Source organism: Eimeria necatrix, genomic scaffold, assembly GCF_000499385.1.
Source record: "Eimeria necatrix Houghton genomic scaffold, Enh_scaff385, whole genome shotgun sequence".
NCBI lineage: Eukaryota > Apicomplexa > Conoidasida > Eucoccidiorida > Eimeriidae > Eimeria > Eimeria necatrix.
In genome coordinates this window covers 7,501-20,681 of record NW_013655366.1, presented here as the reverse complement: position 1 = coordinate 20,681, position 13,181 = coordinate 7,501, and the positions used below count along the sequence as shown (strand labels likewise).

General features: G+C 55.9%; 2 protein-coding genes across 2 annotated transcripts in view; both read right to left on the bottom strand.

The window, feature by feature from the left end:
- The window catches only part of ENH_00049330 (hypothetical protein, conserved), a gene marked incomplete at both ends in the record, with an annotated part of 3,670 nt that extends 246 nt beyond the window's left edge, over window positions 1–3,424 (bottom strand). The window contains one exon of the mRNA XM_013585613.1: window positions 2–3,424. Coding sequence (XP_013441067.1) covers window positions 2–3,424 — 3,423 coding nt within the window. The remainder of the gene's footprint in view (window position 1) is intronic.
- A 2,043-nt stretch (window positions 3,425–5,467) lies between these two features.
- ENH_00049320 (TPR domain-containing protein, putative) lies at window positions 5,468–11,786 on the bottom strand (the record flags this gene model as incomplete). The annotated part of the gene is made up of 15 exons (XM_013585612.1): window positions 5,468–5,572; window positions 5,806–5,890; window positions 6,108–6,177; window positions 6,667–6,827; window positions 7,028–7,218; window positions 7,422–7,536; window positions 7,770–7,831; window positions 8,051–8,250; window positions 8,569–8,622; window positions 8,780–8,876; window positions 9,086–9,313; window positions 10,252–10,602; window positions 10,779–11,083; window positions 11,197–11,416; window positions 11,643–11,786. The coding sequence occupies 15 exons, from the start codon at window positions 11,784–11,786 to the stop codon at window positions 5,468–5,470; spliced, it is 2,388 nt and encodes a 795-aa protein (XP_013441066.1).
- Window positions 11,787–13,181: the final 1,395 nt, after the last annotated feature.

Genomic DNA, 13,181 nt, shown 5'->3' with positions numbered 1-13,181 from the left:
TAAACAAATAAATAAATAAATAAATAAATAAATAAATAAATAAATAAATAAATAAATAAATAAATAAATAATAAAGCACCGTGTCCAAAGTGCAGTATCCAGGCCCTTCTTGGAAGTTGGGAAACATTTTTGAAATCATAAAAAAGATTTTAAAAGAAGAAAAAACTTTTCCCGGAAAGACAACAGCGTCGCTGCGGAGGTACGGGGCTGCATGCGCGAGAAACAGCTGCTGCTCGTCCACAAACAGCGCTTTGCTGCTGCTGCTGCTGCTGCTGCTGCTGCTGCTGCTGCTGCTGCTGCTGAGGGAGCCCAGGCACTGCAGCAGACTGTCCGCGCCAGCCTGCAGGCTCCGCACCAGCTCCCCCAGCGCCCACGGGCCTCCCCTGCTGCTGCTGCTGCTGAGAACCACGCTGCTGCTGCTGCTGCTGCTGCTGCTGCTGCTGCTGCTGCTGCTGCTGCTGGTGTGGGGCAAAAGAAGGGAGCCGGGCGCACGTCGAGCGTACAGCTCCGGCAATTCGCCCGCAGCATCACTTGCTGCGCCTTGCTGCTGCTGCTGCTGCTGCTGTTGTTCCTGCTGCTGCTGTTGTTGCTGCTCCTGCTGCTGTTGTTGCTGCTCCTGCTGCTGCTGTTGTTCCTGCTGCCCCTGCTGCTGTTCCTGCTGCTGCTCCTGCTCCTGCTGCTGCTGCTGCTGCTGCTGCTGCTGCTGCTCGGCCTGGATTTGGCTGGCTCTTTCGGCAGGCGTTTCGAAAGCAGCAAGACGCAGCAGATCTGCACTCTCTCCCCTGCTTGCTGCTGCTGCTGCTGCTGCTGCTGCTGCAGCAGGAGGCTTGAAGGCAGACGGCAGCTGCACGTCGGGCGGAGGCAGGTAAAACGTTTCCCCCAGAAACTCCTGCTGCTCAGGGTCCAGCAGCGGCTGCTGCAGCAGCAGCAGCCCCTGCTGCTGCTGCTGCTGCTGCTGCTGCTGCTGCTGCTGCTGCCTTATGCCAATTACCTTTGTGTCTCGCCCCACACCAGACTTAATAGACCAAAAGGAGTGCTGCAGCAGCGCCAGCAGCTGCAGCCGCTGCACTGGCCTCGCAATGGCTTTGCTGCTGCAGCGCAGCAGCGTGCTGCTGCTGCAGCTGCCGCCCGAGGCCGGCTCGCTTGCTGCTACAACATACGGCAGATAGGTGTCCCCTGCTGCTGCTGCTGCTGCTGCTGCTGCTGCTGCTGCTGCTTCGGCAGAAGCAGCGTCTGCGCTCGGAAGGAGTGGCAACACAGTGACAATGTCTGCAGGTGCTGCTGCTGCTGCTGCACCTACCGGCGTGTCTGCTGCTGCGTCTGCTGCTGCTGCTGCTGCGTCTGCTGCTGCTGCTGCTCCCAGCTTCGCATAAAACACGCGGCCAGGATATATGCGCGGGTCCATTTGCTGCAGCTGCTGCAGCGCAGCAGCAGCAGCAGCAGCAGACAGCGTGTGGGGGTGGTCAACAGGCAGAATTTGTACTCTTTTAAGTACAGGTAGCGAGGTTGCTGTTGCTGCTGCTGCTGCTGTATCTGCTGCTGCTGTATCTGCTGCTGCTGCTGCTGCGGCGGCGGCGGCGACGTCGCCTGGGGTCACTTCGGCTGCTTTTGCTGCTGCTGCTGCCGGCGGCAGCAACGGGCTTGAGCCGCAGCTGCTGCTGCTGCTGCTGCTGCTGCTGCAGTGTGCTGCAGCTTCGGGGCTTAGCAGCACACTCGGGGAACAACTGGCTGCTGGAGATGCCACTGCTGCTGCTGCTGCTGCTGCTGCTGCTGCTGCTGCTGCTGGCATAGGTAGCGTCTCAGGTGAGCGCAAGCTTGCTGCTGCTGCTGTTGCTGCTGTTGTTGCTGCTGCTGCTGCAGTTGGTGCGGCTGTGTTGTCTGCTGCTGTGCATGCAGGGCCCGCAGCAATGTCAGCTGAATTGTCCACACTCTTAGCTGCTGCTGCTGCTGCTGCTGCTGCTGCCTCCGCTGCTGCCGTTGTTGTTGCTGCTGCTATGGCTGCTTCTGCTGCTCCTTCCGTCGTTGCTGTTTCTGCTGCTTCTGCTGCTGCTGCTGCTGCTTCTTGGCTGAAGCTGATGTGGGGCGACGCGCCGAGGCTCTCTGCTGCTGCTGCTGCTGCTGCTGCAGCGCATGAAGCTGCTGCTGCGGGCAGCATGGCCTTCAAGTGACTCTTGCTGCTTGCTGCTGCTGCTGCTGCTGCTGCTGCTGCTGGCAGCACAGGCTCCAAAGGACTCCTGCTGCCTGCTGCTGCTGCTGCTGCTGCTGGGAGCATGGGCTCGAAGGGGCTCTTGCTGCCTGCTGCTGCTGCTGCTGCTGGCAGTAAGACCTCCAAAGGACTCCTGCTGCCTGCTGCTGCTGCTGCTGCTGCTGCTGGGCTCCGCAGCAAACGAGGTGACTTCCTTATCCCAAGGCCATCGGGTCTGTGAGGCGAGCAGCTACGAGAGCTGCTGCCTGCTGCTGCTGCTGCTGCTGCTGCTGCTGCTGCTGCTGCTGCTGCTGCTGCTGTTTCGCTCGAAGGCGCAGAAGAAGGGCTGCTGCTGTTGCGGACATCTGCTGCTGCTGCAGCTGCTGCTGCAGCTGCCGCTGCCCCTGCAGCTGCTGCTGCATCTGCGGGTAAGCAGGATGGCGAGCAAGGGAGGCTGCTGCAGCTTGCTGCTTCTGCTGCTGCTGCTGCTGCTGCTGCTGCTGCTGCTGCTGCTCTTGGTGCCACCGCAGCAGGCAGAAAAGCCTGTGAGTTTCTGCTTCTGATGCTGCTGCTGCTGCTCTTGCTGCAGCTGCTAGCACAGTCTGCTGCTGCTGCTGCATCGAGCAGCACGCCGGAGGGGCTGTGGATGCTGCTGCTGCTTGCTTCTTCTGCTGCTGCTGCTGCTGGGCCTGCGAGCCACATGCAGCTTGGACTGCTGCAGCCTGCTGCTGCTGCTGCTGCTGCTGCTGGCTGCAGCAGCTCATTGTTGCTCTTGTTGCTGCTGTCGGCCCCGCTGCTGCAGTTCGAGGGCTCGACAGCAGCGCAGGGGTCCCATGTATCTGCAGCAGCAGCAGCAGCAGCAGCAGCAGCAGCAGCAGCAGGAACTTTGTATTGATTCTCGCTGTCAGGAGATGCTGCAGCAGTAAGCCCTTGGGCCCCTTGATGCTGCACTTGCTGCTGATCTTGCTGCTGCAGCTGCTGCTGCTGCTGCTGCTGCAGCTCGTGCTGCTGCTGCTGCTGCAGCTCGTGCTGCTGCTGCTGAACTGCTTCGTGCGTTAACCGCTGCTGCTGCTCTGCAGCTTGGTCCTCAGTCACCTGCTGCTGCTGCTGTTGCTGCTGCTGCTGCTGCTCATGCTGCTGTTGCTGCTGGACTTCATTGTGTGTTTGTCCCTGCTGCTGCTGCTGCGGCAGCACCTGCTGCAGCAGCTGCTGCTGAGGAAGCTTCTCCTGCGGCTGCATTGCATGCTGCGGATGTGTGCCTCAGCTGTCGGCTGGACCATGCCGCAGCGAGCTCCAAACCCTAAACCCTAAACCCTAAACCCTAAACCCTAAACCCTAATCTTGGGCCAAATGTCTCTGCTGCTGCCCTTTTTAAAGAATCTTTAAAAGCAGCAGGCAAAGAAATAGAGAAATAAAAGTTACAAGACAATGCGGCAGCTGGATCGGGCGGAGCGGCCTCACGAGAGACCCTAAACCCTAAACCCTAAACCCTAAACCCTAAACCCTAAACCCTTAACCCTGAAATACAGGAGCAGCATTTTCTTGAGGCGCTCCCGTAGAACTAAGCAAAAAACAACATTGTGCTGCCCAGCCCTGCTAAGGCTCAGATGTGTAGGGCTAGCTGTCCAGGGTTTAGGGTTTAGGGTTTAGGGTTTAGGGTTTAGGGTTTTTAGCCCTGAGTCGTCGCCGCATATTCTTCGCTTATTATTTTAAACTTTAACCTTAAAACGTGAATTTGCTGTGTCCTCTTGAAGGACGTCGCAGTGAACCCTAAACCCTAAACCCTAAACCCTAAACCCTAAACCCTAGGTGACTGGGAAAGGTTTATCGATGCGGAAAGAAACGTATTTCACTCGATTCCTGCGCGCCTCAGTGGTTTACGGTTTAGTGTTTTGAGCTAAAATAGCGTTTCAAATAAATTCGAAGGGTTTAGGGTTTAGGGTTTAGGGTTTAGGGTTTGGGGTTTACGAGGCCGCCGCGCTCTGCCGCCCGCCTCTCTTCGCGGCTGCTCCGCCCGGCCCGAGACAAAGATTTGAATTATTTATTTATTTTATTTTATTTTATTTTATTTTTAAATTTATTTTTAAATTTATTTCTTTTTTATTTTTCATTTGTTCATTCTCTACTTCGCAGCTGCAGCAAGACATGAAGGGTTTCGGAGCTGCTGCTGCAGTTGGACACAACAAAGGCGAAAAAACTAGTTGAAACGAGGTTTTTGTCGAAACCCTAAACCCTAAACCCTAAACCCTAAACCCTAAACCCCCATGCAGGGCTGGGATAGTTGCCCCAAACCCTAAACCCTCACGCGGCATCGCGGCACCTGCGTAAACCCTAAACCCTAGATCCACTTGGGGGTGTGGAGCGTTTGTCCTAAACCCTAAACCCTCAAACCCTAAACCCTCAAACCCTAAACCCTTACGCGGCACTGCTGCGCCCGCCTCTTCACTGGAAGCTCGCCAAACCCTAAGCGCTAAACCCTAAACCCTAAACCCTAGGCGTGAGCTCTGAAGCCTCAAACCCCACAAAGACACAGCAGCAAAAACACCGCTGGCTCCAAACCTCTAAATCGAGGGTTTAGGGTTTAGGGTTTAGGGTTTGGAGGCCCCCGTTTCTTTGCTTCAGTGCTTCGTCTGAAACACGTCGATAATTACAAAACACAAAAAAGGGTTTGCAGTGGGTCCAAGGGCCAAGGGTTTGCAGCAGTGAGCAGCAGCAGCAGCAGCAGCTGCTGCTGCTGCTCTTTTTTCTTGCTGCTGCTGCTGCTGCTGTTGCTGCCGCTGCCTCTAGTGCTGCTTCTGCTGCTCTTGCTGCTGCTGCTGCTTCTGCTGCTGTCCTTAACGCTAAATTTACTGCTGCTGCTGCTTCTGGCTGCTGCTGCAGCTCTTGTTACTTGCTGCTGCTGCTGCTGCTGGCTGCTGCTGCAGCTCTTGTTACTTTCTGCTGCTGCTGCTGCTGGCTGCTGCTGCAGCTCTTGTTACTTTCTGCTGCTGCTGCTGCTCCAGTGAGGTCCTCACTTTGATCTAAAGCTAAACCCTCAAACCCTAGCTGCGAATTACGCCTTCCGTAAACCCTAAATCCTCTTAAAACCCTAAACCCTAAACCCTCTCTAAACCCTAAACCCTCTCTAAACCCTAAACCCTCTCTAAACCCTAAACCCTCGGTGAGCTCTAAACCCTCGAGAAAAACAGCCGAAGCAGTGCCCCAGCGAGGGCTCCACAGAAATCAAGCGACGACTAGGGTTTAGGGTTTAGGGTTTAGGGTTTAGGGTTTGCAGCAAAAGGCTCATTTCAGCATATCAAATATCTGCTGCAGCACCTTCGAGTTATTTGCTGCTGCTTCGGGATCGCCGGGAGCAATTAGGGAAGATATAGGGGGGGCATCTCCTCTCTGCACGCCAAACCCTAAACCCTAAACCCTAAACCCTAAACCCTAAACCCTAAACCCTAGGCCACAAACCCTCAAAGAGTTCCGCGCTGCAGAGCAGCAACTGACTCTGCTTGTCTTAGGGTTTTGAAATGAGGGTATAGGGCTTTCGATCTAGGGTCTAGGGTTTAGAAACTAGGGTTTAGGGTTTACAAGCTAGGGTTTAGGGTTTAGGGTTTGCTGGGGTGAAGGCTTACCGGCACCACTTTCCGCAAACCCTCAAGATCCCGGTTGTCAGTGAGGCTAATCCAGTCATACCGATCTGCAGCAGCCGCCCAAACCCTAAACCCTAAACCCTAAACCCTAAACCCTAAACCCTCGAAGCCGCTAACTTGGACGTAAACACCAGCCAGCAGTGCTGCCCCTAAAGAACAGCTGTAAGGCCCCGAGGGCCTCAGCGCTCCAACCAAAGAACTCCTAGGGTTTATGGTTTAGGGTTTAGGGTTTAGGGTTTAGGGTTTAGTTACTTAGGCTAATGAGGGCGCTGCGGATATAATACCAAAGATGAGTTGCTGCAGGGTTTAGCTCGAGGGCCACCAAATAGTGCTGCAGGGCTTCTTCCATTTGCCCTGCGCCGCAAACCCTAAACCCTAAACCCTAAACCCTAAACCCTAAACCCTAATCCGTGAGTCCCGAGCCCTCAACCGCTCTGCGGCAAGCCAGCTCTGAGACTTCGGCGGTTTAGGGTTTGAGATAGGGTTTAGGGTTTAGGTCTCGCGAGCTCACAACTAGGATTAAGGGTTTGCGCACTGTGACAATTAGGGTTTAGGGTTTAGGGTTTGAGGCGCCCTTTAGCTCCCCACACGCCCAGCTGCTGCCCCGCGCCCCCAGGCCGGAGACCAAGGGTTTAGGGTTTAGGGTTTAGGGCTTGGGTTGAGGCCTGGCGAGAACTGCGGAGCGCCAGCAAACCCTAAACCCTAAACCCTAAACCCTAAACCCTAGCCCGTGAGGACTTGGGCGTGGCGGCGTGCGGGGAAAACCCCCGGCGCAGGCCGGGGCTAGCGCCCAGGGCCTAGGGTTTAGGGTTTAGGGTTTAGGGTTTAGGGTTTAGGGTTTACCGAGGTTGGCCTTGGCCACCCCCATGTTGGTCCAAGCCCGCGGGTAGTTTGGCTTCAACTTGAGGGTTTGAGAATAAGCCACGAGAGCAGCAGCAGATCTTCCGGAGTTGGCCAAAGTGGCTCCAATTTTATTCCACAAAGAAGCTGCTGCTTCTTCTTTCCTGCAAACCCTAAACCCTAAACCCTAAACCCTAAACCCTAAACCCTAAACCCTAAGCCCTAGGCCCTTGGCCGCCCGCGGCACCAGCTCCGCGCGCCCCAATCTCCGCGCTCCGCAAACCCTAAACCCCCCACCCCGCAAGCAAACCTAAACCCTAAACCCCAAACCCTAAACCCTAAACCCTAAACCCTAAACCCTCACGCGTGCTTCAGGGCTTCTGCCAGGTGCAGCAGGGCCTCGTCGTAGTGCCTGTCAATGTTGTACAAAACCCCCAAAGCTGAATGCAGTTCTGCTGCTGCTGCTGCTGCTGCTGCTTCTGGCTGCTGCAGTGCTGCTTCGAAGAGAGACACCAGTTCTGCCTTCAGCAGGTGAAAGTCCTCCGGCGGTCGCTCCTGAACCCCAAACCCTAAACCCTAAACCCTAAACCCTAAACCCTAAACCCTTCATAGAACATGCAAACCCTGGGGCTCAGCGTTTGCGCAGCAGGTTAAGGGCCAGCGGCGGCGCAGCGCTGTGGGGCCTGCGGCTGCTACGGCGAAGGGTTAGGGTTTAGGGTTTAGGGTTTAGGGTTTAGGGTTTAGGGTTTAGGGTTTACGGAAAGGCCCGGCAGGTTCTGGAAATCGTCGTGGTTTGTCAACCAAGTTCGCAGATAAAGAAGGGCTTGAGATACATCCAGCTCGTTGGTGAGAGAAACCCCAAGAGCCATCAGACTGCAAAACCCTAAACCCTAAACCCTAAACCCTAAACCCTAAACCCTAAACCCTGGGCTTTGGTGGCTAGAAGGCAAGCTCGACTTGCCGTCACGCCAAGAGGTGCCAGAGAAAGGACAAAAATTAGGGTTTACGGTTCAGAGAAAAGGGCTAGGGTTTAGGGTTTAGAGAGCTAGGGTTTAGGGTTTAGAGAAAAGGGCTAGGGTTTAGAAATGCTAGGGTTTAGAGCCCACCTGTCAAGGTTGTAAGGGTCAACGCTGTGGCCTTTCTTCAAGCAGTGAATCGCCTCTACATCCTGAACAGCCCCAAACCCTAAACCCTAAACCCTAAACCCTAAACCCTAAACCCTAAACCCTAGGTTTGTTAGCCCTAGCGTCTCCGCCCTGCTGCTGCCTCGCAACCTCCTGCGTTCGGCGGCGCCCGCGCTGCGCCGCGCGCCTAGGGTTTAGGGTTTCGCGAGGGTTTAGGGTTTCGCGAGGGTTTAGGGTTTAGGGTTTAGGGTTTAGGGTTTGACCTGCTCCCTGTCCGCGTGGCACTGGCCAAGCAGCCGCCAACCCTCGCTGCTGCTAGGGTTTTTCTGAACTTCTGCTTCCAAAACCCAAACCGCCTGCTGCAGCTTTCCTTCTTTTATTAATTTGTTTGCTGCTTCCAAACCCTCGCCAAACCCTAAATAAGGGTTTTCTCTGCTGAAACTCAACAACGCCTCCTCGCCCTCTGCGCGCACAAACCCTAAACCCTGAACCCTAAACCCTCATCCCTAAACCCTGAGCCCTTAACCCTAAACCCTAAACCCTTAATTCTGAACCCTAAACCCTAAACCCTAGACCCTAGACCCTAAACCCTTGAGATGCTCCTGGCAGCTCTAAAGCCGCAACCCTATAGAAGCTCACCCATGTCGGTAAACCCTAAACCCTAGCTCGTCAAAACCCTAAACCCTAAACGCGGTTTTCTGAGCCAGAGCTCTAAACCCTAAACTCTTGACCCTTAGCCCGAAACCCTAAACCCTAAACCCTAGGACTCGCTAAGTCTCACCTGTAGCATCTCCCATGGAAACATCAAACATTTCGTCTGGAAACACGCACAAGCCTAAACCCTAAACCCTAAACCCTAAACCCTAAACCCTAAACCCTGAACCCTGCACCCTGAGCTCTAGGCACTCCCTGAACGCCTGAAGCCGCATACGAAGCCCGCTAAAGCCTAGGGTTTAGGGTTTAGGGTTTGGGGTTTAGGGTTTAGGGTTTACCAGCCCTTTCCTTGGGGTCTTGCTCGAGAATTCTTTCCATGTCTTCAGACTTGAAAATGGACTGAAACAGCCCCAGCTCTTCAGCGTCAATTTCACCCTAAGCCCAAAACCCTAAACCCTAAACCCTAAACCCTAAACCCTAAACCCTAAACCCTAAGTCTGGCTCTCTAATTCGCCGCGACCCAGCAAAGCAGGGCCTTCCACTTTTTGAGGGTTTGGGGTTTAGCACGCGAGGGTCTGCAGCTTCGAGTCCGAAGGGTTTAGGGTTTAGGGTTTAGGGTTTAGGGTTTAGGGTTTAGGGTTTACGTTGGCGTGGGCTCTTTTCCATGTTTCTTCTAATTCGCGCAGCGAGGCTTCGAAGTCACTGGGGGCCTCCTGGGGGTCTTTAGCAGCAGCAGCAGCAGCAGCAGCAGCAGCAAAACCCTCAGCAGCAAAACCCTCAGCAGCAAAACCCTCATCAGGGTTTTGCTGCTGCACTTCTTTGGCTGCCAGCACCGTGTCCCAGTCCACTGGCTCCCCCTCCGCCGACAACAACTGCGCCGCAAACCCTAAACCCTAAACCCTAAACCCTAAACCCTAAACCCTAAACCCTAAACCCTAAACCCTAATAAGGACACGCTGCATGCACCTAACCCAACTCCTGGAGCTGCTGCCGCTCTGCCGAGGCCACAGCCTTCACCTTGAAGCCTCCCCGCTCCGACCTTAGGGTTTAGGGTTTAGGGTTTAGGGTTTAGGGTTTAGGGTTTAGGGTTTGCCTGTCCGTTCTCCAGCCTGAGGCCCCCCTCCGCAAGGGCCTCCACGAACTTCGTGAATTCCGCATTCATTATTTTGGGGCCCCCCACGGCCTTGAGGCCCCTCACCAGGTCGCGGGCCACGGCCTAAGCAGCAGCAGCAGCAGCAGCAGCAGCAGCAGCAGCAGCAGCAGCAGCAGCAGGCGCAGCAGGCGCAGCAGAGGTGCAGCAGCAAGCGCAGTAGCAGGTGCAGCAGCAGCAGCAACAGGTGCAGCAGCAGAAAAGGGGCAGCAGAAGCCGCAGCGGTAGTGGCAGCCGTGCTGGTTGGTGCAGCAGCAGCAGCAGCACGAGCGGCAGCAGGAGCCACAGCAACAGCAGCAGCAGCAGCAGCGCTGGTTGCTGCAGCAGCAGCAGCAGAAGGAATAGCTGTGCAAGGAATAGCTGCTGTAAAGGTGTCAGCAGCAGTGCTGCAACACCAGCCGCAGCAGCAGCAGCAGCAGCAGCAGCAGCAGCAGCAGCAGCAGCAGTAGAGGCAGCATCAGCAGCGCAGCAGCACGAGTAGGTGCAGCAGCAGCAGCAGCAGCAGCAGTAGAAGCAGCAGCAACAGCAACAGCAGTGATTCGAATTAAGGGGAGAAAAGCAAAGCAAACAGCAGCAGGGCATGCCTGAAGCACAATCAGCAGCAGCAACAGCAGCAGCAGCAGCAGCAGCAGCAGCAGCAGCAGACGCTGCAGTTCTCACTGGGTCAAAAATTTCGGGTTGTTGCAGCACTTCCTGTGGCTGCTCTTTCTGTTGCTGTTGTTCCTGCTGCTGCTGCGGCTGCTGCTGCTGCTGCTGCGGCTGCTGCGGCTGCTGCTGCTGCTGCTGCTGCTGCTGGAAGAATAGGTGGAAAGGAAACTGCTGCTGCAGCGGCAGCTGCGCCCCAAAGGGAGGCCGGGGAGCAGCAGCAGCAGCAAGTCTTTGGGAGGCCTCGTAGGCCCCACTGACAAAGAGGGGGGCCCCAAACAGCTGCTGCTGCTGCTGCTGCTGCTGCTGCTGCTGCTGCTGCTGCTGGGCTGGTGGGGGACCCCCCAGGGAGAGTGACCCGAACTCCTGAGGGAAACAGCAGCAACAGCAGCAGCAGCAGCAGCAGCAAGGGTGGCAAGTGCAGAAGCAGGCACTTTAGTGGCAGCAGCAGCAAAAAAGCGGCAGAAGCAGCAGCACAAGCCGCAGCAGCAGCAGCAGCTGCAGCAGCAGCAGCAGCAGCCGCTGCAGCAGCAGCAGCTCACCTTGGCCCACTGCTGCACCAGCCCCGTGTCTCCGCCAAAGCGCTTCAGCTGCTGCTGCTGCTGCTGCTGCTGCTGCTGCTGCTGCTGTCGAGTAAGGAATTCTGCGGCCCACGCAGAGGGCCCATGCTGCGGTTGCTGCTGCTGCTGCTGCTGTTGCTGCTGCTGCTGCTGCCTTGCTGCAGGGTGCAGAAAGTGCTCTCTGAAGTGAGAAGAGCGCAGCAGCTCTGCTTCTGCTGCTGCTTCTGCTGCTGCTTCTGCTGCTGCTGCTGCTGCAGTGCTGCTGGACAAAAGCCCCTCGACGCCCCCTGGAAGCAGCAGCAGACTCGAAAGCGCCAAACCCTAAACCCTAAACCCTAAACCCTCGCCCTCAGTTCCGGGCCTCTAAACCCTAAACCCTAAACCCTAAACCCCCGCTTACGAGCTTCAGGAGCAATTCTTGCTGCTGCTCTTTCTGCTGCTGCTGCGTCAGCAGGGGGTATAAACACATCTTCTGCTGCTTCAGCAGCAGCAGGGGCCCCCAGGGGCCCCTTTTGCTGCTGGGGGGCCCCCAGGGGGGCCCCCCTGGGGGCCCCTAGGGGGGCCCCCAGCTGGTCCCCCAGGGGCCCCTGGAGGCCACTTAAATCGTACCCTTCCGTCAGCTGCGCAGCAGTCGCAAACCCTAAACCCTAAACCCTAAACCCTAAACCCTAAACCCTAAACCCTAAACCCTAACGCGCCCAAAGCGACGAATGGCCTTGCCCTAAGCTGGAACAGCCTCCAGCTCGGCCGCGCAAACCCCCAAGCGTAAACCCTAAACCCTAACCCCCAAACCCTAAACCCCAAACCCTAAACCCTAAACCCTAAACCCTAAACCCTAAACCCTACCTGCTGAGTCCTGAGGGGGTCTTGTGTCACGGAACTCAGGAAAGAAGTCAGAGGGTTTGAAGAGGCCCCAGAAATGGAGGGCCCCGAGGGGGGGGCCCCACAGCCCTGCGGCTGCGGCTGCGACAGCAGCGCCCGAAAAGCCATCCCAAACCCTAAACCCTAAACCCTAAACCCTAAACCCTAAACCCTAGGCCCTGGAGCGAGGCCCTGGTTCCCAGGCCCACGCCTGGGCCGCCAGCCCCGGCAGAAGCTGCTGCTGCGGGGCCCCACAGACAGCCAGGGGGCCCACAGCGCAGCAGCAGCAGCAGCAGCAGGAGCAGCAGCAGCAGCAGCTGCTGCTGCAGCTAGCTCGGGGCTGCTGCAGTCTCCAGGGGCCCCCAGGGGCCCCCCAAGAGCTCTCGTGCTTCTTGAGAGGCTGGGCAGCCGTGGTGCGTCGCAGCCATAGGCAGGCGAGCTAAATTCAGGGTCTAAACCCTAAACCCTAAACCCTAAACCCTAAACCCTAGCCCGTGGAGCGGGAAGCAGCAGCAGCTGGGGGGCCCCGCGAGACGGAAAAGAGGAAAGAGCGGCTACGGAGGACGCCGGAAGAGTTGTAATTCGGACAAATGATATAAATTAACATTTAAGATAATTTAATTATTTAAAATTAAAAAAAAATGAAAATGTTTCGGCGAAAAGAAACGCTCCGAGTGGCGCTCGCCGCAGGTGACCGAGGTGTCTATACACCTGAGCGCCGCGAGCGCTTCTTCCTTTAACTCCTTTTTAATTCATTTTATTTTTTTATTTTTTATTTATATTTCAATTATTTCACTTTTTAATTCACTTCTCCACTTCAGACGCCCGAGACATCCCTAGAAGCCTCCCGCGCAAACCCCAAGCCAAACCCTAAACCCTAAACCCTAAACCCTAAACCCTAAACCCTAAACCCTAGTTCTTGAAATGCGCAGCCTCAAGCGAATCAGTAAACCCTCATTTAACCCTGAATGCCCTTCTCTGGCACGCGGGTGCAAGTTTCCCCTGTGTTGCCGGCTCCTAAACCCTAAACCCTAAACCCTTTTTAGTGGTTTTGCAGTTTGCAAACTCAGCAACACCTGCTGCAGCATGTGCGCAGCGAAAAGAGACAGCAGCAAATCGGGGCAGCAGCAGATGGAGACTGCAGCAGAGCAGCAGCAGCAGACGGAGAAAAGGAGCAGCAACAGAATGAGACGAGCAGCAGCAGCAGCAGCAACAGCAGCAGCAGCAGCCGCAGCAGCAGCAGCAGCAGCAGAAAGACACAAATAAAATAGGCATTTAAGTCTGAGAAAACAAAGACAGGGTAGCGAAGTGAAAAATAAATTAAAGAGAAAAGGAGACACACATCATCAGAAGAGAGCAGCAACAACAGCAGCAACAGCAGCAGCAACAGCAGCCGCAGCAACAGCAGCAACAGCAGCAACAGCAGCAGCAGCAGCAGCAGCAGTAGACACAGCAGCAGCCGCAGCAGCCCCACGCAAACAAAGACGCAGAAAAAAACAGAAAAGTCTCAAAGCTGCTGCTGCA